Here is a 26,990-nt window from a genome sequence, read left to right on the forward strand (position 1 = left end):
TGAGCACAAATTTAGATTTCATAAACTGGAAATTAATAATGAGAGCAACCTCTGAATCCTCAGTAGACCTTATGAATTACACCTGGACAGAAAAGAGACTGATGCTCAATTGGATCAATAGATATATTTTTAGATTGGTTGCATTTTCAGTCAGACTTATGTAAGTACCGGTTGGAGACCAGTAAAGAACTGTTATATTTGGCGTTCTCTGCGATACTGTCCAATAACGCCTTCAAGCAAAAAAATATGTTTCAACAAAAACATACAATATCTTGAAAAATTATTTATTTGCAGACCACGCTGTACTTCTGGTCTATGTTACAAATACTTACAGCACATACAGTATGCATTTTTTTAACAACCATTCCCAAAACATCCAAATGGTATATTTATAGGTAATACATATGTATATACATACATGTGCATAAAAAAGCTCAAAATGCACCCAAAGAATAAAATAACCACATTATTGATACAGTGTCAAACCTAGATAAGCAAGCAAATTGTGCATTGAAAAAAAAAAAAATCATACTTGGGGTAAACATTTCATGAAGGTATGATGTCACAGGTTGCATAGAATTGTTTTCAATTTCAAAAATAAAATTGCAAATTAAACTGGTAATGACTTTGAAGTAAATGTTACACGATTCATGAGGTAATCAGATTTTATGGTAATCTGTGCATGGATCTGAAAAAAAAAAAAAAATGTGCGCAATGTACTTTATATTGAAATCCCATTAACACACAGTTATATAGTTTAAAAAAGATAGTTTCAACGTAAAAAATAACAAGGGAGTTGAAATGATATATGATTTGTGTCAGCACAAAATGACAAGCATTGAAAAATAAATAAATACATTTAAAACTAATGAGTCAGGGAGAAGACAGCAGTTTTGACAATAATTATGTTGATTGAGGCTAAAACATTTGATTCCCTTTCAGTGATATCTGCTAAACTTATTGGACAATATTTCAAGGTTTAAAAACACCTCGTCCTGCTGTGAGAGGACCGTGGAGTCCCAGCTACCTCTACTTAGCTGCTGTTGTTAACACTTAAAAATGTAGCATACCTATTGTGCCAAGAGGGAAAATAGTTACTGAAATAGTGTGGAACATCAGCTATAGTACACTGAACATTGCAGACCAGCTGTTTTGAAAGCCAATTCAATACGACAGACTCTAACAGTTTCATCATAATCTTAAAATCATAAAGTGTTTCAACAACTAAATATTAGAGGGAATTCAACAATAATAATTGGCCATTGATAAATACAATTTTTCATGGGATACACTCACTGTAAAACACAAGCTAATGGAAATACAGTAGGTCTGACGCATTTGTCACAATTCCATTCAAATCAGCAGTTCGACTTTTTTAGGTTTTAAAATACAAAAATAAAATGCATGCAAAAACATGAGCACCATACAACAGTGGATGTCTTACTGATCACACAGGACAAAAGATACTGTAACATACATCATAACACCTCAGAATTCTGTGATTTCTTAGGCACGCACTGAATCTAAGGACAAACCACTCTCTATAAGAACAGACGGGTTTCCCCAGAGGGAGCAAAAACTATGGGCAGTGTCTTGATGCAGCAAATCAAAGAAACAAAGCCTGTTGGTAACAACTACTACAGTATGCAAGATATCTACCTTCTCTTGACCTACTCAGTAAAACACCAGATACCATTCAAGTTAGGAGGCATCTTCTGTAGCACCTTTGGAAACATAATAACACCTTTTTTGGATCAAGTGGCATCAAAAACAAATCATGAAGTGAGTGCTGACACCTTGAAACAGTTGCTTACAAAGTCCGTCGCCAAGTTAATGTCCGGATTACTCTCCAGCCGTGGAAGTGGTGCAGTATTTCAAGTAGATTTCTGAAAAGAATCAAAGCTCTTGTAGTTTGTGCTGCTTCACACACAATCTTCAATTTGTATCTAAATGTGAGGCACTTGCAAAACAAAAAAATATCAACTAAAACTCCCAATCATCAGTCTGTTTGTTAGACCTCTGAGCTGTCACTGAGGGCTTGTGTCATCATGGGTTCTACGCTGCTGGAGCTCCTGGGTACGTCTTTCTTCTCTCGCTTGGACCGGACCAGTAGCACCACCACGATGATGATGAGCACCGTAAGGAGCAGCCCGACAAAGATACCAATGATCAACACTAGTCTGTCATCACTGTTGTCTCTCTTGTTGAGCTCACGAGGGATGATCCCTTTGGTGAAGATCTCCCTCTCTGGGCTCGTCCTCTGCTGGCTGCTGCGGTCCAGTGCGATGTGAAGGATGTTGGTGCCACGATTGTTACTGTGACCGATCTCCTCTATCACATCTGGCACTCCATTGGCCGACCTTCTGGTGCGACGCTGAACGTTTGGAAGCGGATTTGTGTGCTGGCTCATCACGTGGTACTCCAGGCTTCTCTTCCCTATGCCACGGTTGGCGTTGTCCCGAGAACGAACAGTGTAGATGGTGTGAATGAACCACTCTCTCCCTGCAGATACCTGGAGAAAGCAACAGTACTCATTAAAAAAAAATATACCTGTAGATGTTGCTTCCCTTCATGGGGCGCATGTTTGTTGTGGTATTATTTTTATATTAGTGTATATCTGACCAAACATGATGCCACACAAAACATACTGTGGGGCCAGTGCAGTTACTGAACCAAAGAGTTGAAAAACAGAAACGTTTTTAGCCATTGGCTGTAGACATACGGATACTGACTTTTTCTCTATAATGAGCCAAGAAATACAGACTCGCCAACCAGACGAAGCAATCTGGACTCTTGATGAAAGAGGGTCTGAGTCACATATGATCCTGTGATCAGAGGCTATACAGAGGCTATACAGAGGCCAGCCCACACGGTGACAGGTCTGCTCACTCTTTTCTCTCGTCTTGTTAAGAAGAAAAAGAACATCTTTTAAGGTAACTTTCTGTGATTCTTATACAGTGCACATCATTTTCATCTGCTCTTTCCTTTTGCACTCAGCAGGATGCCACAATTTCACACCAGTTCTCTGAGAGTTACATTCCAGGCTGAAATAAGTGGCAACACAAAAATGTAAATTCCAGCACAAAATAACCTCTAGCATGCATCACAGATTGGTTAAATATGAGAATGTGGACTATTCGAGGGTGTGTGCTGAATGTGTTTCTTTATTTGACAATTATACTGACCTTGAAGAGAGCTGAGGAATCAATTCTGAAACCATCTGACGCAGGTTGTCTCACTAGAGTTAAAGCGCCGGGGTCATCCACTGCTAGGAAGGCATCGAAAGCTACATTGCCAAATGACCGGGCCTGGGTATCTGGCTGGGCCTTGTCCTGAAGTGAGAGGATGACACAGGGAGGAATATTTAGGTTTGAATGGACACAGAGCACATGACGAGATGTACTTTTGTTACTTACAATTATCTTGAATCTGTAGAGTAGTGATGGAGCATCAGCCAGACAGCCAAACTCAAAGTTGGTGGGGTTGTATTTAGGGACATAGCCATCAGCGCCAGTACACAGGAACACTTTCTCTATGTTACAGATAAAGGAGTCGCCCAAGTTCTGCACTGGATCCACCATTACTCTTCCGTAAATCGTATCCCCTGAGGGAAGAGAAATACAGTTTTAATCACTGCAAAACACATAGCATTGATGGTTTAGTTGAAAGTTTGTAATATGTACACTGATGAAGATTTCTCAAATGATTTTATTTTGCTCAGACAACAATAGTGAGAACAACATTAAAACACCAGCAAATCATTCTTGGCAACAAGAGTGTTGTGGGTTTTTTCCCCCTTAATGAGCCGCTTCCGCTTCCCATGCTCACTTGGACAGCAGCTTCAAGGACGTTTCAAAAACTTTCAAGATGTTGTTTAGAAAAATGAAACCCAGGCTCTTGTAATACGTTTTGGGAGAAGACATGAAAGTGGTCAAAATTATACTAAATCGAGGCCTCATTTCCATTTAAATTGTATGCTGTTGGGGCAGAGAATAATGGGGAACATTACTGCTAAATCAACAGAAATACTCATCACACAGGGATTTACTTTTGATCTGTAGAATGATCTGTAGAAGTCCAAGGAGCTAGGTAATGAAATACATTTACAGCCATCCATACAATTTCATTAACTATGACGCCCTGTTTGTTTATGGCTTTTTTAATCCACAAACTTTCATGATATGTATTTTATGACTGCATGTTATTGCCTTACCTTGTGAGAAGGCAGTGTCGGTCTCCTGTCCGAAACCCATGGAGCCGTCTGAGAGCCAGAGCGTCCGCTTAGAAAGTAAGATCATCTGCGTGTTCAGACTGAACTCAGCAGCTACAGGGTCGCTAACCTACAAACACATAGAAGATAGACAAACACGCACAAACCAAAGCAAAGCAAAGTTAACAATATAGACACAAGATTTAAAAAAAATGTTTATTCTACTAATCACACCATTTCTGTACAGTACATATGTTATTATATTTCATATAATTGTCACTGGGATAATAATTTTGATGGGGTTTTATCTTTATTTCTGGCATTTTATAGAAAAAGCGATGAATGAACTTGGCCAGCTTTGCTACTATCACTGGAGATGGTGTGTTGATGCTGTGGGTGGTTACACGTTGGCATCAGCATCAGGAGCTGGACTCAGCACTGCAGGTGCAGCTAAATGGATTAAAAGGGAGATGTTGATTGGAGATTTGTTCCTGTCAGTATAAGTGAGAAGAGTTTTTATGAGTACTTGATTGGATGGCGTGAACCAGGAGGTAGTTTTCTCTTAGAGTTCTCAAAAGATGGGATAACAAAAGAGAGGCAAGAAAATAAATGACTGAATCGGAGCCAAGATGTTTGTCTTACAGGAAGTATTGCATCTTGATTTAACTTTCACAAAGAGCCATAGGCCCATGCTTTATCTGGTTTGCATTGCATGTGGATCACACTGGTCATGGGATCAATTTCCCTAGAATCACAGGTTTAAGGGGGCGTGGCCTGGGGAACAAAGGGAAGAGAATTGTTTGGGGTGGCGAGACAGGAAATGTTTTTTTTGTGGTAGGTGGAGGAGTAATGTAGGAGCCAGGCAGCCTTCAGTCTAGAGGGGGACATTTAGTCCCTTTTTATGGCTGTTTCTCATCGATCTGAAGTGAACAAGGAAATCAGTGTGATTCTGAGACCATAACTATTGAGCAGAGTCAAGGCCAGAGCAGCCAATCCCCAATACAACATCCCGTAAATTCACTTTTTTTTTTTTTAATTAGTTTCTTTTCCTGATTTATATATTGGAGTCTAGAAGGGAGGACATTTTGTTCCTCTCAGTGGTGGGCCGTCAGGGCCAGCTAAGCCTTCTCTGCTGGCCTAAACAGAATCACAAAGTTATAGCTATTTTATAATTTAATAATTTTTTCACAAATACAAATTATTTTTCCCATTAGCTTATTTTGTCATTGCACAGCTCCTGTCTTCCTCTGTTGCCCTGCTTCCAGTCTGCAGCGCTGCTTCCAGCACAGCTTGTTTTAAGAGCTTTTATCCAATCAGATTCAGCCCCTATTTCTAAGGAGAGAGGCCCGAGGTCCTCTAGGTAGACTTTGCAGATTAAAGAATGCGTGGATCCGCTGCAGGTTTGCTGGATTGATGCGTCATGCTTTGTTGTCCTATGAATATATGTGACTGGTTCTTATGACTTTGTGGTTGTCATTGTGTTCATTTCGTTGATTTGACTATGCATTGTCCGTTAATGACGCAGCGTCCCGTCATGCACGGATTCATGTATCTGCACCGTAGCTGTTCAACTGTAGTAGGACGGTACAGAAGGCCCAGGTATAAAATGCACGGCCCGCCACTGGTTCCTCTGACATTTTGGTTGGATTGTGTGGTCTTGTTAACGGGGACTTTTGAGTAGGGCAAACATTGTGGACATGGTTATTCTCTTGTGAAGCATACATTCCAGTGTCCTTTTAGAGCATTCTTTTGTTACAATTTCCTCTTTTAATCAGGTCTTCTGCTCTCACAGTGGCTCTCAAAATGCATTTGTGACTAGGCTTTAAACTAGAACTGACTAAGCTGAAGACTAGGAAGGTGCTATTTAAATGCAAGTCATGTTTTTTGCTGACAAATCTTTCTCATTCAATAAACCTTTCCATTTTTTCCAGTTTGTTTTTAGACAAGGTGAGGTCACCTGCTGAAAGCGGATGTCCATGTCGAAGGTAAGCGGCTCTCTGGGATTGCAGACAGGAGGGATGGTGTACTCCAGGCTGGGAGGGGATGTGCAGGGGACCAGCTTCACTGTGTACGTGCCAGAATAGTCACGCACCTGAGAAGGGAAAATATGTTCACAGTAAGAATGAGGTGTGAAAACAATTAAACTGGAGAACAAAATGTTCACTCACAGCAAAATCAGACACATATGTCCACTGCTGGATGGGCTGGTTGTAGGTTGGCTCATTCCTCACAAGACTGAGGTTAAAGGTCAAACCAGGGTGGTCGGGACACATGACCATGGAGGTCAGTGGTGAAGCTGATGGAAAAATACGTGAATTAAAGTATTTGCAGCATGCTCAGTCGACAATTGAAGTACTTTGACAAATAAAAAAAGACTAACTGAGACAAATACTGTAATATAAATGTTAACTAATTATGAATGATATAAAAAGAGATGGTAGTTTAGCTTAAAATAAAGTTTAATTTAAACTATAAAGCAGCATCATATATCACATCCAATGTATACTGTTAAAAACTACTGTAGTCTTCTATATGACATACTGTACCTGGATGTGCCAACACAAATAAGCCTCTGAATCGAGCTTCAGTGCGGAAGTTGACTACTAGTCGTCCCTGGCCATTTATACGCATGCTGGTTGGGTACAGGGCACCTATAAGGACAATCACAGACCTCAATTGTTATTTGGCCACTATTTGCAATCCCATCTTATGACACATTTTAAGTAGTCCTCAATTTTTATATCGCATACTACTGATCAAGTATTACCTTGTAGTTCAGCCTCCGGTGGGCTACCTATACCATCCCTCCATAAGATGGCAGTGTCGTAAACAAAAGTGAGCCTCAGCTCTGACTGTAAATCAAAGTGCTGCCATCCTCCTGCTCCCACAGGGGAATGGAAGACATAGGACACATGGAGCGGTACCCGTAGGGTAACATAGGACTGGACCAGATTCAACACCTGCAGTGAAAACCAACATGTTGTGTAAGAGCAAATCATTTAAATCATACTTCAAAGATTAATATATTCCTGTTTTAGAGGTATCGGGAGGAAAACATCCTGAATAAAGTGCATGTACAATACCTCTGGAGATGATGAACAATATTTTAACAACATGGCTGATTTAAACAAGTTCTGCTCTGAATAGTGCTTCAGACAGTCCACAGATTGATCAGACATGGCAATGCATGTATTAAGGAACTCAGAGCATAGTCTTCTGAGAAATCAAGGCTGTAATAAGGTATCAGTAAATTCACTCGATGTTGTATGGCTGTAATTGAATGTATTCTTTATGTGGTCATGGACTCTTAACCATTACAGATGAAATACTGCAATTTGTAAATGTTCAACTAAATCAATTTAAAACATTTAAATTGCTTTTTTAACATTATGTATTGCTGTTATTGGTTAACATATAAAACAGAATGCACTGCATTTACATTTGTTGGAGGTATTGGATTACTCTAAACCTCCCCCCTCTAAAAGAGCTGTCCAAAAATGGTCAAAGGATTCCATGTGGTGAAAGTCCTCAGAGGGAGCGCTCTCTGGTATCTGCACTTTCCTCTGACCTGTGAGAGGTACCTGCCTGCACTGGCTCTGTGTTCATGTGGAAACGTGCCTACGCCTCTGGGCGCTGAAAGCCCACGCCCATGATTTGCAGAATGGCCTTGTGACACATCCTGCTGGGCCTTAATAGATTCCTATGGTCTTGTTAAGCTGGGCACTAAGCCCTACACTGTGACATGACACTGCCCCCGGCCTGCACAGCCTGTGCTCAGACTTTCTACCCACTTAGAGGAGCAATCGGGTCACAGGGCACCCACAAACAAAAGGCAGATTCTTTTTCCATTGATCCTGCCTTACATATCTCGAAACAGAACTGGCGACGCCTCAGTTTAAGCATCTACATACCGTCGTTTGCTCTGTTCAGCAACCATAGCAACAACATCTACATACAGTGCCGTACATGACCTGAATGTATGCCATTCTGCCACTTGATGGAAAGACAACAGGGACAAGAACGGAGGTTGCATTGCTATACGTGTTTTCTTCAGAAAAAAATCCATTGAATTAGTTCTCACCATTTAATGCAAAGTGTGTACATGATGGATTTAACCACAAGGTAAAGTTTGTATTACTGACGGCAGTCTTCTTACTTGTCAAAACATGTTTATTACTGCCACGTTCTCGTTTACATCATGTGGCTGCAGGCAACACAGTTCCACTTTGGCTGTTATCACCTGGGTGATGCCTTTGTTACTAAATATACCTGAAGCAATGTGAAATGAGAAACTCCCATTAAAAAAACGAACCAAGATACCTAAATATATTTGCGAGTGCTGTAGGGATTTAATTAATAATCCTCAGTAGGGAGTGTGGAGGAGGTTTTAACCATGATGTGCCTCATGCACTGTTACAGCCTTTCTTTATCAACACTCTACCTTAATTAACTGCAAGTCAACTAACTGTATGTTTCCAAGGTGAATGCAAATGTTGAGGGCTGTGAGGCATGTATGCCAGGAGAACACAGAGGGGTTTAATATGTCCTCCATCCAGCTCCACAACAGCTGCTGCTACAAAGAGCACATTGCACACATAGCAATACAGATGAACACAGATTTTTATGAGGCTGCTGGCTATTGACTTGCCACTTTAAGAAGACAAATAACCGGTCTTACCAGGAGTTGAAGGGAGCAGAGTATCGGGTTAGTCATTACTATAAAGGTTAACACGGGTCTCTAGACAATAATGGATGACTTCTACAGGCTAGTATTTACTTTAAGATCTTTCAGGGAAAAACGAGCAGGCAAGCAGAGTTTTAATATGCCTTAAAATGATTACTTAGGATTGCAAATCCAGGAGGAGTTGTAAATTAAAATGGACAGAACAGACCAGTAATTGCTATGTCCACATTCCTATCCTCAAGGGGGTCTGCTGCTTTATTGAACCGACTTCTTGCTTCTCATGTCTAGGGATGACAAAAAAGGTCAGAGGTGAGCTGGAGCTCAAAGGTGGGGCTGCTTTACCTGTCCATCAGTCCCAATGGTGCCTCCACAGTCACTGAGCAGCTCAGACATGTCATAGTAGCTGGTGAATTCCCACAAACAAGCTTCCAAGTTGAGGTTTCTGTAGAATCGTAGTGTACTGGATCCCCTAAGGGAAGTGCTGTATTGGTAAGACGACGTCTCGCCAATCACTTCTGGATTTTTGGTGGCTTCAGTAATGAAGCCGTAGCGAGTCTTGACCTCAGCGTGATCCAACAAATTGGAGCAGCGATGGTTGCCAACGCGGGTACCGTCTGGGCTCAGCGTGAGCTCAAAGTTGGACAGGGCTCGGGTGGACACTACAGGTAACATACCTGAGAGAGGATACACATATAGCAGTCAGAGAGTGGAAGCATATCAATGTTAGATTCACAATGTAGGGAAAACTAACTAAAGTAGCCTGTAATTTAAAGACTGCTTGAAACAACCTGCATCTGGTTGATATTTTCACCGATGACAATTATTTTATCCATGCAATCTGTTGTTCTTACCATCAATGTGGGGCATGGTGACAGTTAGTTTGATGAGGTTGGGGTGGTCTGTGTCTTCTGTTCCAGTGTACCGCAGCTTGGCAGAGAAGGGCTCGGCCCCAACTGTGCCTGCAACACGAGGCTGGCACATTCCTGCAACCAAGCAATACACAAACGAACATCAAACGTTTTGTTTTCCTAACAATCCTCCACAGGAAATTATTTTATGTTTCAGTTTTACTGCACTGGGAGGGCAAAATGCAGCGGGCAGCTGCTTATCGCGTTGAGCCATTTCTGTGAGCGAGACTAAACATTTCAAGCGAGAGAATGAGCTGCACTCACCCTCGTCCATGCTGATGGACACTATGGGGCTACTGAGCTCCAGACCCTCATCCCCGTTAGAGTTCACGCCCCTTGCGGCACACTGGACCCTGGAACCAGCCTGAAAGTAGACTGAATCCAGAGTGATGAGCTTGGAGGAGGTGAAGAAGGTGTCAAAGTCTACTTCCCTCATAGAGCTCGTGACGCCATCGGGGCTGGTGGGGGCGCTAACGAGCCAACGATAATGAGTTAGGGTGTTGTTGATGTTCTCGCTCACACAGATGGAGCCTGTCTTGTCATAGTCTGGGTACTTGGGGTTACAGGCCTGGAAAAGGGAAAGAAGAAATGCTTGGGTAAAGCACCCAAAAATCACTGCAGCAGCCAGAGTAATTCTGTATACTCCTGATGAGCCTTCAAGGTAGCTGATAATTGAGCGAAGTGTGCACATCTGCTAGATACTACCTCATTAACAGTATTTACCTGTTACTGCACTGACAGAGAGTCTTGCTAAAGGAATCATTAGCAGATTAAATGACTGAAAAGTATGCCACTAAATATTCATTGCAGTTGGGACATACAGTGACACAAATGACAGGGTATCCGGCTACAGGGGGAGAGTCACTAGTCCGGTCGATGTCATCGTAATGCAACAGAGAAACCACTCTGGGCACCGAGGGGAAGGTCACATCCGCCATACTGTTGGTCTCCTCGATATAGATTATAGCTTTGCTCATCTGTTGATTGACACGCAAGGGTAATTAAAAGGATGTTAATGGTGAAGGTAGCTACACACTTGACAGTTAAATCATGTTAATTTAGCTTGATTTTCACCTTTGTCTCTGCCACCATGTTCTCATCAGGCTTCAGGTGGACAGTGAACGCCTCCCTCATTTCTCTGACACTGTCATATAAAATCTCCACCTCCACATAGTGCTGTGTGTCACCCTCTTTGAACACAATTTCTGCAGACAAAGTAGTGATTTGAAAAAATATTTCAGAGCAAATTTCAAATAAATTCTGTTCTGATAAAAGCGCCTTGCGGTGTTATTTACCCTCAGATATGGGATGGTAGTCCTCCCCAGACGTAGCAGATCCGTCCTTGGTGTGAACTCGGACAACAGAGACCTTGGAGGTATCTCCAACACGCAGCACTGAGATCTTTACCACAGACACCTGGCCACTTTCCTTCGGTTCATTCACACTAAATTTGGTCTCTCCAAACCTAATAATTGCCTCTGAGAAAGCATGAAATATAGTTTCAATCATGGTAGTAAACTGTGACAAACATTACAGCATACCACATATTAAAGCCCATGTGTGCAACTTTCTGAATTTATTTCCCAGGTGGGAACATCATAAAAGCAACACACAGACTAAACCATGCCATTGGAATGATTTAAACAATGTTAAATATTCTGCACATGGCGGCAGTTAAACAGAACTCTTTCTAAGGGACGTGTAACAACAAAACAAAGCATTCTTACTGTCTGCCTCGTCTTTTATCTTGACTAGTGTTTCATTCTGCCCTCCAATAGATGCTCCAAATGGAGATTCACTCTTGGGGCTTCCCAACACAAGTCGGAGCTCTTCTTCTTCCTCATGTTCTGTGTCATCAACTAGTACAAGTACACAAGGTTTTTCAATCTCTCCTGAAAAAAATGGAAAAGATATTGAGCGACTGCATAATGTCCTTTTAATTGTTTTTAAAAGTAAACTAACACAAACCATGGAAAGGGATGTGTGCTAGGTTTTACTACGCCACCTGGTAAGAAGGTGATGATGGAACCATCTGTGTTGGGCCTCTCATTGAAGTCCATCATGACCTGGGCTGTCCCCTGCCGGCTGTAACAGCGAACTGTGGACTTGTAGCTGATATCTCCACTACGGTAGACAGTGGCTGAGATCTGCCCTGAGTTCTCATTGCCCACATACACAGCATCACGGAACTGCACCTTTGGCACTGGAACAACATTACCAAACCCATAAATCATTATCAGAAATACAGTAAAAACATCATACATTACTAAGTACAACCATTTGAATACGTTTTAATTACAACCAAGATTGTCACTCACAGTCTGAAATGGAGTCATTGATGAGGATGGTAGCCTTACTCGGCTCCCCGAGGATCCCACTCATAGGCATCCGGAGAACCAGTTCAAACTTCTCTAGCCCCTCCAGCACCGGCTGGCCCAGGTCATCCAGGATGGTCACACGAAAGGTCTGCATGGTGACCCCCGTTGCGAAGTCCAGATTCCGACTGATCCCAACGTAATCCACACCAGCTGCTCCACAACACAATATAGGTCAGGAATGTTTCAAAGAATATAGTGCTTATGGGATATAGTGAAGATAACACAAATGGACTACAGCACTTGATCTTATTATAACAGCAGTTCTCATGTTACTTCATAATTCATTTGTGGATGTCAGGCAGCGAGCAAGATGAAAGGATGTACCCTGTGTGCTGACAAAATGACGCTTTCTATCTCGTAGTCGATAGGCATGAACAGTTGGAATTGATTGCGTGATTAAAGGAGATCTGCAAGAAACTGGATATCTCCCCAAGCGCAATTCATTCGCCATTCTTTGAAGAGTCTGAGTATTGAGAGCTCACCCTTTGCCCGCAGGCTTTTCTCATGTACTTATGACCCAGTTATGTGCATAAGTGTGAGCTTGCATATCTACCATGCTGCATATGATTAGATCCTAGAAATCTTTACCGATATAACGCAGGCAAGGGCAGAGATGTTGAGAATCTGTGCAAGGGGGAGAAGAATGCCTGGGGGAAGGACATAATAGAGGATGTAGGAAAGGCTGAAGGACATAGCGACCAGTCTTAGAATCCAAAGTGTATGTATATCAGATGCCCTCAAGGCAAGGGCCCAACAGAAAAAAAGTCCTAACTTCTCTCCCCCTCACCTAAAACAATGTTTACATTCCACAGGTCATCCACCCAACATATCCAGCTTTAACATCGCCATTGACTCTTGAGCTCAGGAAAACAAAGAGTGACAGGGCGATGACTTAAGTCTCCTGTTTTCTGTGGCTTGCATTTCTCTAAGCACTAACTAGCTAAAGCTGTCAGAGTAAGGCGCCTCGCAGGGACACGTACCCTCAGCTGAGACAGGATCTGTCTTTCTGGAGCGCACTGTGACGGTTCCTCCTTTGGAGAGATCAGTCCCCGTCCTCCATACCTGCACCTCCACAAAGCCATCACTCTCATCCACGTGGTAGTGTGTGTTGCCAAAGTAGAAGATGGGAGCTGGGAAGAACAACAGATGAAGGAATGAAGGAGATGAGGAAAAGCACACAAGAGGATGTAATCCATAATCATCTTTTAGCTGTTTCACAACAGGATACTTGAATGCCTGCTGTAATTGTTGAGTTGAATCTGTAATAGCTAGCATAACCTGCCTCTGATTACAGGAGAAATTGCAGGAACATTTCCATTGAAACACCAGCAGGTAGTCAACACTGTAATTGTCGCCCTTAAACAACACTTTCTAACTTCCTGGAATGATGTTTAGGGGGGATTTCCAAATTTGTATTCACTCTAATCCTAAACAACAAAAAGCAACCTGAAGGCAGAATTTCCTGGTTTTGTTGTGGATGAGCCTGGTGGTGAAGTTGACTTTGATAGCGATGGGTCTGAGAGGCAGACAGGAGGCCTGACAGGAGGTCTGGGGGATGTAGAGCTCAATGTGCCAGCCCAGGCCTGCCTGACTGCAATTAGTGTTTCTATGAGCTGAGATTCCTCTGTAGCCAAACTCACCCACTATTATTCTATTTAACCCATTCAGAGTCTGTTTTCTCTCATGTCATGCTGTTTGTAAAATGGTTGCTAAATGACCTGGCACTCTGTATATGTGGTGCAGTGCCATTACAAAGAGACTTATTTATGGATTCAAACTGCAGGGAGTCAGTTGTAGTCGATTAGAACAATACCGAAATAACCTGAGCAGCCACAAGCTGAAACTAATCCAAGGAAGCAGTTTTTACCAACTTACAAAATACATACATTCTCATAATTGATCAAAAATATATTTTTTTAGGATAACAAATGGGAACAAGCCACTACTGAACACTAAAAACCTTGTGCTTTTGAAAGCAACTGTGACCAAATAATGAATAAATTAAGTGAATGACGATAGCCATGGGCAGAGTTGTGGTTTCCATGACAATGGAACTCTGCACCTACAAAATGATACTTAGCTGTTTCTCATCACACAGTATGAGCTAAAAGGGAGGGTGGGGAAGTGGAACGGGGCGATAAATGCTTTGGACAAAAACACATCCATACTGTTGTAACTGCATGATGATTATGTTATCTAATAAAACCAAAATACAAGGGCACAAAAATAGATTCACTGCCAACACTGCTGCAAGGCACAATTACAGATGAAGAAAAATATTTTATTTGCACTATATAATTATTCTTCAAAGTAATCTGAGTCTCAGATGATATTAAATATTTTGAGGTTGTCTGCTTTGCCAGTAACAGCTCTATATTAACAAGATAAGACACGTTCTAAAAGGGAAATAGTCTTTTTAGACAAAGCCTTGGGATTTGTGGTTCTCAGAGGAGCCATCGCTGTGGTTGAACTCATATTTCATCTAGGAGCAAGCAAAGGACAGAAAACTTTTATGCTTTAATCTGTCCTGAGAGCACAGTCAGGACAATGAGTGCTGCATCAAGAGGCTTGCAGCTGCCAGAATTTCTCCCCACAGAAAAAACAAACAAAGATGGTTTTGGCTGCCTGCACTGGGTCCCCAACAGGAGGGGTAATCGGATCCACTAGGTTGGCAGCTAGGAACTTGGGCCCCGTTGTAGTCCAGAAATCAGATAAGGTTTGTGAAGCAGACAACGAGCTTCAAAGAGCTACGGCCCATTAACTGAAAGGTAAACCACTGGCTCCATCAGCCCAGTCAGCAGCGCCATTCTACGGCACACAGCACATCTAAGGTTACCTGGATGTAAGTGGAGATGATCCAGATTTAAACCTGCCTATTATGTAAAATTATGTAAGGTGTATAAACTTTAATTTATTAAAAAAACAATGCATTTGACTGATTTAATATAGTTATTACATACATTTAACTAGTATTATCATTAATTGTTGCTTAACCACATGGTCTCCTTCTTAGAAATAAAAAATATAAAACATAGGTCAGAAATTAGAGAGCCTTACGTAGAATCATTATGTCTGTAAATTTATTGTGCAATGTGCCAGAATAACAAAGGCATACAATACAATAAAATAAGAGGTACAAAGAGAGACACGGGCATCCCTAAGGGGACTGTTACACTCCCACTGACTGCTTGATTCCACTTGAACTTTGCATGACATTCCCACAGCGTTAAGTGGCTTCTCTAATGGTGAGATTCACTTGAGCCCTGGCAAATGTTTCTCTGCCCACTGTGTGCTCTGCAAATCTCTCTCCTTCAGCAAAAGTATACAAAAGAAGCTCCATACTCAATACAGAAAAATCTACAACTTTAATTGGTGACAACTGTGAGAAATGTTCACATTTTTGAGTTTGAGTGTGTTATGGCTGCTGTTTAGCGCCTCTCTGCTTTAGTACTTTGGACATCTGTTTATATCAGAATGAATGGAAATCCAGGTGAGACATAATGACAGGGTTAGTGTGTTCCCCCTTGATTTATCCCCATCCAGGATATACTGCACAAGCACGGGACCCGCCCATCTTTAAAACAGCTCATAATCATACCTTTAGAACCAGAGCAACATTTACAGGCAACTGACACAAGACTATAAATACACAAGTGAAGTCCTGCAGTACAAGCATTCTTATGTCTTATAGCCCCCAACCACCAGAACATTTTCCCGGATGCAGAGTCAATATCAAACAGCACGTATCTCTGCAAGAAAAGACAAGTTTCTTCAAACCCATAGTAGCCAAGAGTGGAAACTGAAAGGGTGTGGACGTTTATGTGCAGATGGTCTTCCCCAAGAAATAGCACATATTCTGAGGATAGCAGCTGTACATACTGTAAAATGCCTGGACAGCTTGTAAACTTTACAGTCTTCCATGCCAACTTGCCAGAAAATGTACCTTTTATACAGAAGAAAAAGCCTTGTTGTAAAAAGTAGCCAACTGTCAACATTAGCAATAGCTAAAAAGTTGGAAGAAGTCCAGTACTCAATTATTGTGTTATGCATACAGGAACCTTTAGTAATGTACAAAGTTTGTTTTTTAATGAGTTTCTTGTTGACCCAAATATGTAAATGGCAGACCCCCCAGTGGGATCTTCTCGACTTTGGTTTTACTTTGTGTCTGATATCAGTCGCCAACAAAGTTCCTTCAGAGGCAGAATTGTCAATTCCTGTGCCATGTAAGTCTGCTGGTTTTCATTTCAAACAAAGCTGATTGTAATTACTCGCTCTCTGCAGGTGAAGGTGTGCTAATTATTGAAATGAATGTTTTGGTTGGAAAGAGCATTCTCTTCCATGGCAAAGTTTCTACAAAACTGGTTATTATTGCAGTAAACTTCAACTTATCTAGTTGTAAAAGCTACAAACATTGTCAATTTAGATTCCCATAAATTATCAGATTAACATCACACATTTGGCAGACAATAGGAGCTCCACCTCCCACTGCACTTGTGTGGCTTCTTGCACGTAGCTGTACCACATGGTAAGTGGCCAAGACTGTGTGTTTGACGGAGCAGGGAGTGCACACATTGGTGCCCTGTGGCTTCTAATTTTATCATATTGTGCTACTCTGGTTTGCCTGGCTTGAATAGAAGACATATTGCTGACATGCATTTTTGCTGATATCAGTAGATTGTGTTTCTAAGAACTATGAGCCCACGGCTCGGTGTAGCTGCTGAAAGCCCTCCTGGGGAGCCCCAGCATAGACCTCTCACAGGCAGGGACAGGTGCTCGGACAGGTGCTCGGCCATGCACCGACTCCTTCCTTCCATGTACACCCAGTGCACAGCTACCGCTGCAAGAGGGATGACAAAGAAGGATGTGATGCCCCCATTTGCCTCCCTTCCATATATACTGGAGGGGAGTTAGGAACCTGGAGTATGCACTTAAATCTAATACCAAGACAGTATAGCTGAACTTAAGAGTGGGAATGAATATCCTGCTGCCATTTTACCCTACCAGACAGGAGATTAGTCTTGTTCTGCTCGCCTCAGAGCTATTTACCATTTACTTCACCATCAGTACTCAAGCCATTTCATTATCACCTCCTTCAGGGAGATATGAAGGCTTGGCACCACCGTATTTTTCCCCGCTCTTCATGCTCCATTTATTCAGTGGATGCAGGCAACCTAAACACCTCCAGCACCTAATCCAATTTATACTTTGGAGGTGTTGCTGCGCAAACTTTACACACATTCTGTGTGTGTGTGTGTGTGTGTGTCTGTGTGTGCATGTGTGTTCAGGCAGTCAATTTGATGTCTTGTGTTGGTATAATAAGGAGCCAAGCTGTCGGACAACAGCTTCAGGCATTGTTTCTCTCAATGTCACATTGAAATTCTTGACAACAGTAAAAATCACAATTTGACAATAACAATAAAATCTACACAAAGAATGTTTCCACGAACGGAGGCTGTATTCTGGCCTTTACAATTATGGCACCCTTGTCAGTGCACAGCTTTCTGACAGCTGATATTTATAAGTAGATTTTGATTGTCACTCAGACACCCCGACAAAGCCAGAGCCAAGAAAAACATGATTACAGATAAAGCAGGAATAAACCTGGGTACAGACTGTTGGTTGTCAGTCCGAGTCAAGTTAATCCTAAAAAGCACTGAGCCTTCTTTTCTCCTGTTTCTGTGTGATAATACACTGAGACAGAGGACCCCTAATGTATACAAATGCATGCCAGGAAATCTCAAATATGCAGAGCGAGAATATTTCTAGTATATTTTATCATGAATTGACTCTTCAAGCCCCAAAAATTGGATTACTCAGGCAAGTCATTGTTTATAACAGTTGCACGATGGCTGATTCTCAATAAACCAGAGGCAATCATGAAATTAGAGTTTACATTCCCACACTATGAAAACGCAGTAATGCATGAACATAAATATGCTATTTATTAGTAACAGGAAATTCTGCCCCAGTAAATAACTACTTTCTTAAACAGTTAAGCCTTTGCCTTTGTTCTTCTGAGACCACTTCCAAAGCATTCTTCAAGTTGGCTTATATAATCTAGTACTTTCTAATATATATATGCTTTGTTTTTTCAGTCCCCATGTTTCTCAAACAGCTTTGACCCTCATCCTAAATAGAAATGCAAACAACAGTATGTGACAGAGTCAGACATAGTAAGTCATTAATCAATAATGTCTCCAATCAATGAGCTGAGACAGACTGGTGTACATCCTATTAAAAAACTGTGTGTCTTGGCAGACTGGAATCAATACCCAGGAGCAGCGGAGGTCAAAAGGCCCTGTACTCACTCTCAGGTTACACCGGATGGTGCTACAGTAAGAAAACATTCCAACCACGTAACCTCTTTCCTCAAGCTGGTCAAATTCACTTGAAGTGTGTGTGTGTGTGTGTGTGTGTGCTTTGAGTACCACGGGACTAGAGGAGGAGAATAACCTGTTACACAGTCTGAAAACTGCTGCTACAGTAGCCTCAAAGTCAAGACCTCCTCAGCACAGGTTCACGGACGGATGAGTCACATCCTTAGCTCTATCGTTGATGTCTGAATACTTGCTTGAGCACTGGAGATTTTCACTAATTGATGTGATTATTTCAGCAGTCGTCATGTTTAGGGGAAAAGGTGCGAGTAGGAGCATCGTCACTGACCAGCACCACACATTTCATTTTACGTTGGAGATTCATTAGCTAGCAGGATCAGCGCTACGCTGTACTCAAATCATGATATTTTTACAACTCACATTAAATCCTGTGACATGTACAGTACTATGAAATAGGAGTTTCTCTTCAAGGAGGACTCAACTTTTGAGTAGTTTGAGCAGTTGGAAAAGATTAAAATAAATCTTAAACTTAAATAGACTTTAGATAACATAATGCTGAATTGAATATTGCATCATCACCCCAATTATGTAGCTTCAAATGGGTTTTGATTCAAGGAAAAAAAGACTTTTTTGCAACCATGTCGGGGATTTCAATTCTAGTGTTGGCTGCCTGCGATCACAGAGTCTTGACTTCAGAGCAGTGCTTCCGTTGATCGTCAGAGCGATAGGGACCTGAGGAATGGCCGTCAGGTGTTGGGGAACAAAGAGGCGTCAGGAAGATATGGGAGACTACTATCAGCCCTCCAGTCTCAGCCTGCAGATACGAGATAAAGACTTCGTCTCCAGGAAGGAGGCTCGCACACTCACGCACCCCGAGAAGTTGTCAGGCAAGCACAAACACACCGAAAGAAATTCACATTCAAATATGCACAACAATATTTGCAGTCTGTCTGCCCACCTTCCTAACTGTTTGAAATTCTCTCTTTGGATCAATTCAGCTAAAAATACTGCACTTACAAAGCCTTTTTTTAAAACTACTTTTCAGCTATTGTCGAAGTGCTTATCCATTACAAATAAGAGATTGCACAAATACATTAACACCGCCGTCTAAATCAGATAAAAGCCCTTCTAACCAACAAACAAATTCACTCTGCCTTTTCTTGAGGCTTTAATCACAATTGAAAAACCTTTGAAAGTGAAAGGAATTAAAAGACTTGTCTCTAAATGCCACAAAGGTATTCAATAAGCAATGGCATTTCATTTCTTGAACCTGAACAGACTATTTGACACCGTATTGCATTCCATTTTACAGTTATGATCAGTGAAATGTCATCTTACCGTCTTCCATATCAGGGATGATTGTGATTCGAGCTGCGGGGAACTCTGAGCCCAGACGGCCCCCCATAGGCATACTGAGGGTGACATTGAAGCTTTCCTCGTCTTCATACAGGGAGTCATCAATGATCACCACCCGGCAGGATTTCTCCACCTCTCCCTTGTCGAAGCGCAGGATGCTGTGATGGTCCTCAGGCCTGGAGATGTAATCAGAGTAGGAGAGCACTGTGGTGGGGATGGTGCCTGTGGCCGAAACTGAGTGGGAAGAAAACAGAATTTCGGAAAGCAAAGTTAATCATCCACACTTTGTCACAATACAAAATATACCTTTTTTTTCACATAAACATCGATACAAAAAATATGATTTTCCTTTTTAAATCTTTTTTCATTAACAACATTTACATGCCTCACTGGAATACTACCGTAGGATGATATGACTAGAAATGACTCTCTTCACTTTTAAGTTTACCCCTTAAATTTCCCCACACAGTTCTTGCGTTACCTTGCTGAGTGTAGCAGATGACCATCAGCTCCAGACTGACATCTCCACTCCTGTGCACTGGGATAAGCAGCTCACCAATGTCCTCCTCTATGTTGTATGCGGCTGAGGGTATGAACACTGTTGACTCTGTGTATGAGAAAAGTCAACACATATCAGACATAGTGCGTTAGAATATGTTAAATTCTATCAGACTTCTGTATGATCAGTGGTGTAGTGGTCGTTGATGAGGTGGGTTTACATGAGGTAGATGGGTAGGTTGCAGACGAAGAAGTGGGTCCGCTCTCCTAAGAGGTGGGTATACCCTGCCCTTCACTACACTGTTTATGATCAGTTTTCTGCCAAATTGAATGTGATAATTCGAAAACCAGGTGAGTCGAATTGAAAAATGAAGAAGAGATGAAGAAAAGGGAAAAGCTTTCAAAACATCAAATCATGTGTGACTTTATTTGCATCGATAACATTTGACACACAGGCTTGCAGCTTACACACAATGACAGCTCTCATTACGGCTCTGCTTCCATCATGTTTATTCAAAAGCCACTGTTTACTGTTTGTTTATCTGCAGCAAATATTACAACCCAGAGTCGGCTTACACTGATACACAGAGAGACATGCATGAGGAAAATGTTATCTGTAAGACAACGCTGATTCTGAAAAGAGTAAGGAGTCCTTAAGGGAATTACAAATTAGAATTACAAATCTGTGTCTCACACACTTTAATCTAAAATGTTCACAAAAATAGGCTTGAATGAAAAAGGCGTGTTAATTCTGTCTGCAAGCAGAGACAAGTTAAACTATTTGTTTTTTTCTACTCAACAGTTTTACTGGCAGCTTTCCATCTCTTTGTCTCCTTCCTTCTATGAGCTGCATACGACAACCAGGAAGGTAATGAGCTTGCAACATTTCGGCTATAAAATAAAAGAGCTCAGACGGAGGCTTTGTCTCCCTCTCAGTGAGCGTTGTGTTCACCCACATTAACAAGGTGTTGGTAAGTCAACAGATATTAACCTGACGTCCTCTCCCTCCCTAAAGACAAAGCAAACAATTGCATGGGATGATGTGACCACTGTTCCCTTCTTGTTTCAAACGCTAAGCTGTTTTCAGCCTGAGCTGGTGTGAGATAATTTATTTTTCACAGTTTCATGGTGGCAGCCTCTAGGCTATTCCATCGTTCTGCTCTCAGTGAAAAGCAACGAAAAATAAATTTTTATGAGCCTTAAGAGTTTATTTGACCTAGAGAGGCCAAAATACATTAAATCTTTAGAAACCATAAACAGTACAATGATATGATAATATACACATGGCTGTTGCAAGACAATGTCTGTTAAAGGAATGAAGAAACAAAAATGGAGAGATAGCCGCCAGTTTTGTTGATTGCCCTCTGCAGACTGATGTTCTGTGAAACAAAGTTCCAACTAAACATGTCAATTAGTATACATTGTTGACAGCAAATTCTTCCTTTTCACACAATGACGTCCTATGGGATGAGGAGGAGCAGTATCCATATTTATACTGTGCAGTTATCTATCTCAGCTCTATCCCAGTCAAGCTGCTTTCAATCTGTTCTCGTAGAGCTCATTTCAGATGCAAGGGAAGTCAGCTTGGTTATCTTGTTTATCTACACTTGTGGAAAGAAAAATAGTGCCCATAAATATGGTTTGCTTTTTATTCATGATGTAGCTATTTACATCTAAAGTTGGGTTCGAGATGTTGTTATTTCCTCTCAGCATTCAGTTTCCATATCCATTAATTCTGTATTCAAAATGTCAGGTGCTCTGATGTTCTTGGGCAGATGGAGAGAAGCATTTTCTTAAATCAGAATTTCAGCTGAGATGACTCTTGAACCTTAACTGACATCTCTGCTGCTAGAAAAAGATACACCTTTAGTTACTTGAACAGATCTGTAAAATGCAACGCATTCCTTTAGATGTAGCCTAATTAGATGACTTGTCTATCATTTTGTTTTATCTGCTTTCCCTAAAAATGCATTGCCTTTTTTCTCTTTCTTTATGTTTTTTTTCATGTTCTAACCCACAGAGAAAGCTCATGTACTGTGTTATTTGTTGTTGGCCCTTCAAGTAGCCAACTAGTGTATTATGGGTGTGCCGGCCATTGAGGCTGCACCCCCTATTCAAAATATGACTGACCTCTTTGTCCCCTTTTCAATGGATTTCTTTTTGTATGATTGTTGATGTCACATCATTTACAGTTAGACATGTGACGTCAAACGCCCAACAATATTTCACAAAGCTGGGAAATGTTTGGCTGTCAAACTCCATTGTATCTCCACCTGAGTGTGTTTCATTGTCAGGCAAAAAAGCCCAAACATGCAAAGAAGTAAGGGGCCTTGCCAATATTTTATTTTATTTTTTTTTTAAAAGGAATGCATTTAATCTCACTAAAACTAAGCATAATCAACATTGTAAGCAAGATAGTTAAATGTAGACATGTATCATTACTGACCATCATCAGGGTCCAGGATCTCCACAGTGGCAATCTCTGGGAATTCAAGGGCTGCCATCACTGGCTCAGACAGAATGATTTGGAAGGTCTCTGACACTTCGTACTCGCTATCTGACAGGATCCGCACCTTCCAGGTGGCTGTGGTCTGGCCTGGGTTAAACTGCACCTGTTTCTGAGATTTCCCCCGAAAATCTTTGTCCTTTTGTGCAGTGCCATCCGTGGTGCCTATACCTTAGGAAGGACATGGGAAAAAATAGGTTATTATAATCAGGTAGCATCTGCTAGCATCAGGCATGTCAGAGAATGTATTACTTTGGTCAGGTTTTCATACCAACAACCATTAATATGAATGTTTCATACCTATCTTTTAATAAACACATTTCTGTGTAATATATGTACATTCTGTGCATCCTGATATCTGTGTGACCATGAATTCCACAGATTGTATCTTTATACAATTAAACAACTGTTTTTCCAAGAAAATGTCAGGTCCCAGTTGGTCTAACCCGACAATATCTTCCCATCTTCTCGGTGCAGTTTCCCACCCCCAGTGTTTCCAATGGCCATGGTGGGAACAAAGCTAATTACTTCTCGTCAGCCTAGTCTCAGCAGCAGTGATTGGAGGCTGACTTGCAATGTCTGACCTTCAGCATGTGAGCTGACACTGGCAGGATTCCTGTTGAGCGGGAGCACTGAAGCTGGTGAAATGTCACACAGTCTCTCCATTGTCTTTGTTATCTAGCCACACAACAAGCAGCAGGGGTCTGGCACTAAATAGAGAGAACATAACCGCAAACCCAACGGCAATCCTATAGGCTTCCATGAATGTAGAATACATTATTACTGTATAAATGAAGCACTAGTAGAAGCATGAATAACGTTAAAAAAAATGCTGTTTGTTTACAACTGAGGAAAGAAGAAAGAGAAGAGAAAAACGCATCAGGACTATGCAAGATCTTCAAAAGACCACAGATTGAGAAATGCATGAGTTTGGGCTTTTAAGAAAATTACCATTCTGTTCTTTGATGAAAATAAAAAGTGGGCTTTGATATGCAAGTACAGACGGAAGGAAAAGGCCCCTGCACATATGTGGTCAGATAAAACGGTCAAGTTCAATGGAGCTTGAAAAATCAGCAGTCTTCAAAGAGTAGCTAGGAGAGGAGAGAGTAAGATTTGCTCCAAACTATCTGCTGCACAATGCCTGGATTGGATAGCCCGGATCACAGCAGCCACTCTGAGGGTTCGCGGCAGGTGGGTTCGCTGTAGCCTCCAAACTGGTGACACCTGCACCTGTGCACATTGACCAGTGAAGAATCAGCCCACATGTGGGCTCCTCTGATCAGTGTTCACTCAGGCGGGGCTGGGCAAGAAGAGATATCCCCAGTCTTCATGAGAAGGTACTGGCCAGGGATCAGTTACCTCATCGCAACACTGAGGCAGATGGATGGTTTGAATTGTCAGGCTACTGGTGGCCTGCAAACATGGTTTTCTGCTTTTGCAAACTCCAAATGATTGCTGTGAGAAAGTAATGAATGCTCTTGTTTTGTTTTTTTTACGTTACTAGGATATTGCACTGCTTTTAGTAGTGTAGCTGCAGGGGGAACGCTGCTGAGATGTTTTTAAAGTATGTATGACAAAAATAATCCATCCGAAATAGTTATTTCTTAGGTAACATGTTTCTTACTAAAAAAACAATGTTACTTATTGAAGTGTTCTTTTATTTTCTGTAGATTGTAATATAATCAGGTCACATCCCGAGCCCAAACCTGCTTCTGTTGCTTTCAGTTAGGTCAGCAAATGTTTTTCTTGGTAAGAAATTGAAAAATATATATTTCCAAAGCCATTTGATAGGACTGACAAAGAACGGAGTGGTGTGTGATCAAAGAATCAATGCCTGAGGATGTAAACATGTGCTCTTACTATAATGGGAAATGGACAACATAAAAGATTTCACAATTCATGCATTTAGAAAGACAAACTATATTGCTATTGGTACTTTGAAGGCGCTGTAAAATAAAATGGTACTGACTTGAAAAAGAAATTAAATTGCAGCTTCTTTTGTGTGCTTTCCAGTATGGAGAGGTACATCAGCCTCCCTCATCCATTATCATTCCCCTTCATGCTGCCTCAATCATAAGAAAACTGCACTATGAAAAGCTATGGTTTGGACTTGAAAGCACACAACAGTCATTTTGAACATTTTGAAAATTCAAGGCATGTTTTCTCTGGGCACTGAACACAGAGTGCATCCAAAGTTCAAAGTAGCGCTTCTTTAATCTATAATGCAGCCATTAATAAAACAGTAGTGATGCTCTAGAGAACCAAAACACACTATATGTGAATGTTTGACCAAGCTCCTTACACAATATACATTTTGCTGTTTAATATTAATTTGCAAAGATATTACTGTGGGGTCATCACACAGGCATTTCAGTTGATTTGTCTTTTCCTTTGGTCTCAACACGAACAACACAATTTAAATCACAGCTATTTACTTTTCACTTATTATTATTATCAACTATATCTGCCTGTATATCTCTAGAGTGTGTGATTATCTGCCTAAAAATGTAAACATTTTATCTCACAGAGTGGCAGAGATAGTGCAGATATAGTGTGAGACACTATTAAAGTCCGCAGAATTCCCATATCACCTCAGAGACGCTTTATCACTCTGACGCCCTGTGGCTACAAAGACACAGACAACAGCAGAGCAAATGATGAGATTTGACCTTTAACATCAGGACACCTTAATCACACCTCATTTTTATGGACAGAATAACGGTGCCACTAGTAGAATTCCTGCCACTCATAAATACTTACAGCAGCTTGGTTTTTTTTAACGGTGTTAAGAGTCATTGTCTGTTTAGTTCCGGACAGTAAAATTCCTCGACTAACATTTGGAATGGCGCCTTTCCATGGACACCAACTTTGGGTGACCTTTCTCGTGTGCACATGTGGTCCCTGAGGGATTGTCCTGTGCTTTTGTCTGATTGGAACGTAAATACTGGTCGGTGAAAGGTCATGACCTGTGTGACCTTAAAGGATGTCTAGGTCAGCCTTAGAGTTGTCCTGAAATATATAAGTCTGCTTGTAGTTGTGTCTGTGTGCTGTGTTTGTTTTTCATTTTGTTTGTTTCTTTGACTTTATGAACTTTAGCTTTCAGGATACCTGAGAAGAATCAGCAGATTGAGTGACATCTTGTGGTAAATACATCCATAGGCAAAGCAACAACTGAGTAGTTTCTGGTGTGGATGCAGGAATATATTAAGTCTTTATACTACAACACAAACACATATGCATATTTTGTTATCATCCACTGTACTTACCTTAATGAATAGAATATGGCACATGTATATCTCATGGTCCTTTTTAAATTTGTCACTTCTACCTTTTATTCTGTAGTAGCTAGTCAATATTTTTTTTAAATTACATTCATGTATTTATTTACTTACTCATTCATTTATTATTTTTTAAGATCAACATTTTTTCCATTAAAATCAAAGGCGGTTTCTGCTTACTAACGAATGAAGTCTCCCCCAGGTAGCCCCGACGTTTCAGCACCACTTCCAGGAACTTGACCTCTTCATCCACCACGTAGTGTTCCTTCTCTAAAGAGATCCAAGCCCAGTTCAAGCGGAACTGCTGGTTCTTCAGTTTGTTGCCTCCTGCAAACAGATACAGTTGATCAAGTTAAAGAAACTTAAAATAGCTCCATAGAACTCATCACAGTAAGGGAAAACACAGACGAACGGTCAGATACGTCCCCTCTCTGGGACGTAACAATCTATTAAATAATAATGTTTGGGAAGATTAACATAGCTTTTTGTTTCTGGGCTGGCACAGGAATTTGTAATACCCCTTATTAGAATGATTTCTTGGTTACCCTTACGACTTGACTTTTAAACTCCTTGCCAGCACTCAGTGGAAGGTAGGAGGGGTGCACAGCCCTTATGCTAAGGGAATGGAGTTTGTGCCATCTAATTGCTTCATTTATAATTAAGATAAAAGGTGTCTGATTCCTGTCTGAACTGGGTTATGTCATCCTTGCCTTTTGAACTTGGATTCAAAGGCCGAGGCTAAGGAGGGCATCACTGCTACCATATGGCTAGAAAGACTCAAAGCAGATCCACTTACACAGGCATCAAACACACACAGGTACACAAACACTGACAAAA

The 26,990-nt window shown here is 41.2% G+C and overlaps 1 protein-coding gene across 1 annotated transcript in view; it reads right to left on the reverse strand.

Moving 5' to 3' along the window:
• Nucleotides 1-448: 448 nt before the first annotated feature.
• frem2b (FRAS1 related extracellular matrix 2b) overlaps nt 449-26,990 on the reverse strand; it is a gene marked incomplete at its 5' end in the record, with an annotated part of 49,830 nt that continues 23,288 nt past the window's right edge. Inside the window, 22 exons of the mRNA XM_079166255.1 lie at nt 449-2,512; nt 3,186-3,332; nt 3,417-3,604; nt 4,214-4,340; nt 6,168-6,302; nt 6,379-6,506; nt 6,757-6,861; nt 6,978-7,170; nt 9,237-9,568; nt 9,746-9,877; nt 10,067-10,370; nt 10,624-10,779; nt 10,877-11,007; nt 11,098-11,280; nt 11,530-11,694; nt 11,808-12,005; nt 12,121-12,330; nt 13,161-13,310; nt 19,854-20,105; nt 20,353-20,478; nt 22,816-23,046; nt 26,334-26,480. Of these exons, the coding sequence (XP_079022381.1) occupies nt 2,012-2,512; nt 3,186-3,332; nt 3,417-3,604; nt 4,214-4,340; nt 6,168-6,302; nt 6,379-6,506; nt 6,757-6,861; nt 6,978-7,170; nt 9,237-9,568; nt 9,746-9,877; nt 10,067-10,370; nt 10,624-10,779; nt 10,877-11,007; nt 11,098-11,280; nt 11,530-11,694; nt 11,808-12,005; nt 12,121-12,330; nt 13,161-13,310; nt 19,854-20,105; nt 20,353-20,478; nt 22,816-23,046; nt 26,334-26,480 (4,241 nt within the window). The 3' untranslated portion in view covers nt 449-2,011. The remainder of the gene's footprint in view (nt 2,513-3,185; nt 3,333-3,416; nt 3,605-4,213; nt 4,341-6,167; nt 6,303-6,378; nt 6,507-6,756; nt 6,862-6,977; nt 7,171-9,236; nt 9,569-9,745; nt 9,878-10,066; nt 10,371-10,623; nt 10,780-10,876; nt 11,008-11,097; nt 11,281-11,529; nt 11,695-11,807; nt 12,006-12,120; nt 12,331-13,160; nt 13,311-19,853; nt 20,106-20,352; nt 20,479-22,815; nt 23,047-26,333; nt 26,481-26,990) is intronic.

This window comes from Pholis gunnellus (assembly GCF_910591455.1).
Source record: "Pholis gunnellus genome assembly, chromosome: 9".
Classification (NCBI taxonomy): domain Eukaryota; kingdom Metazoa; phylum Chordata; class Actinopteri; order Perciformes; family Pholidae; genus Pholis; species Pholis gunnellus.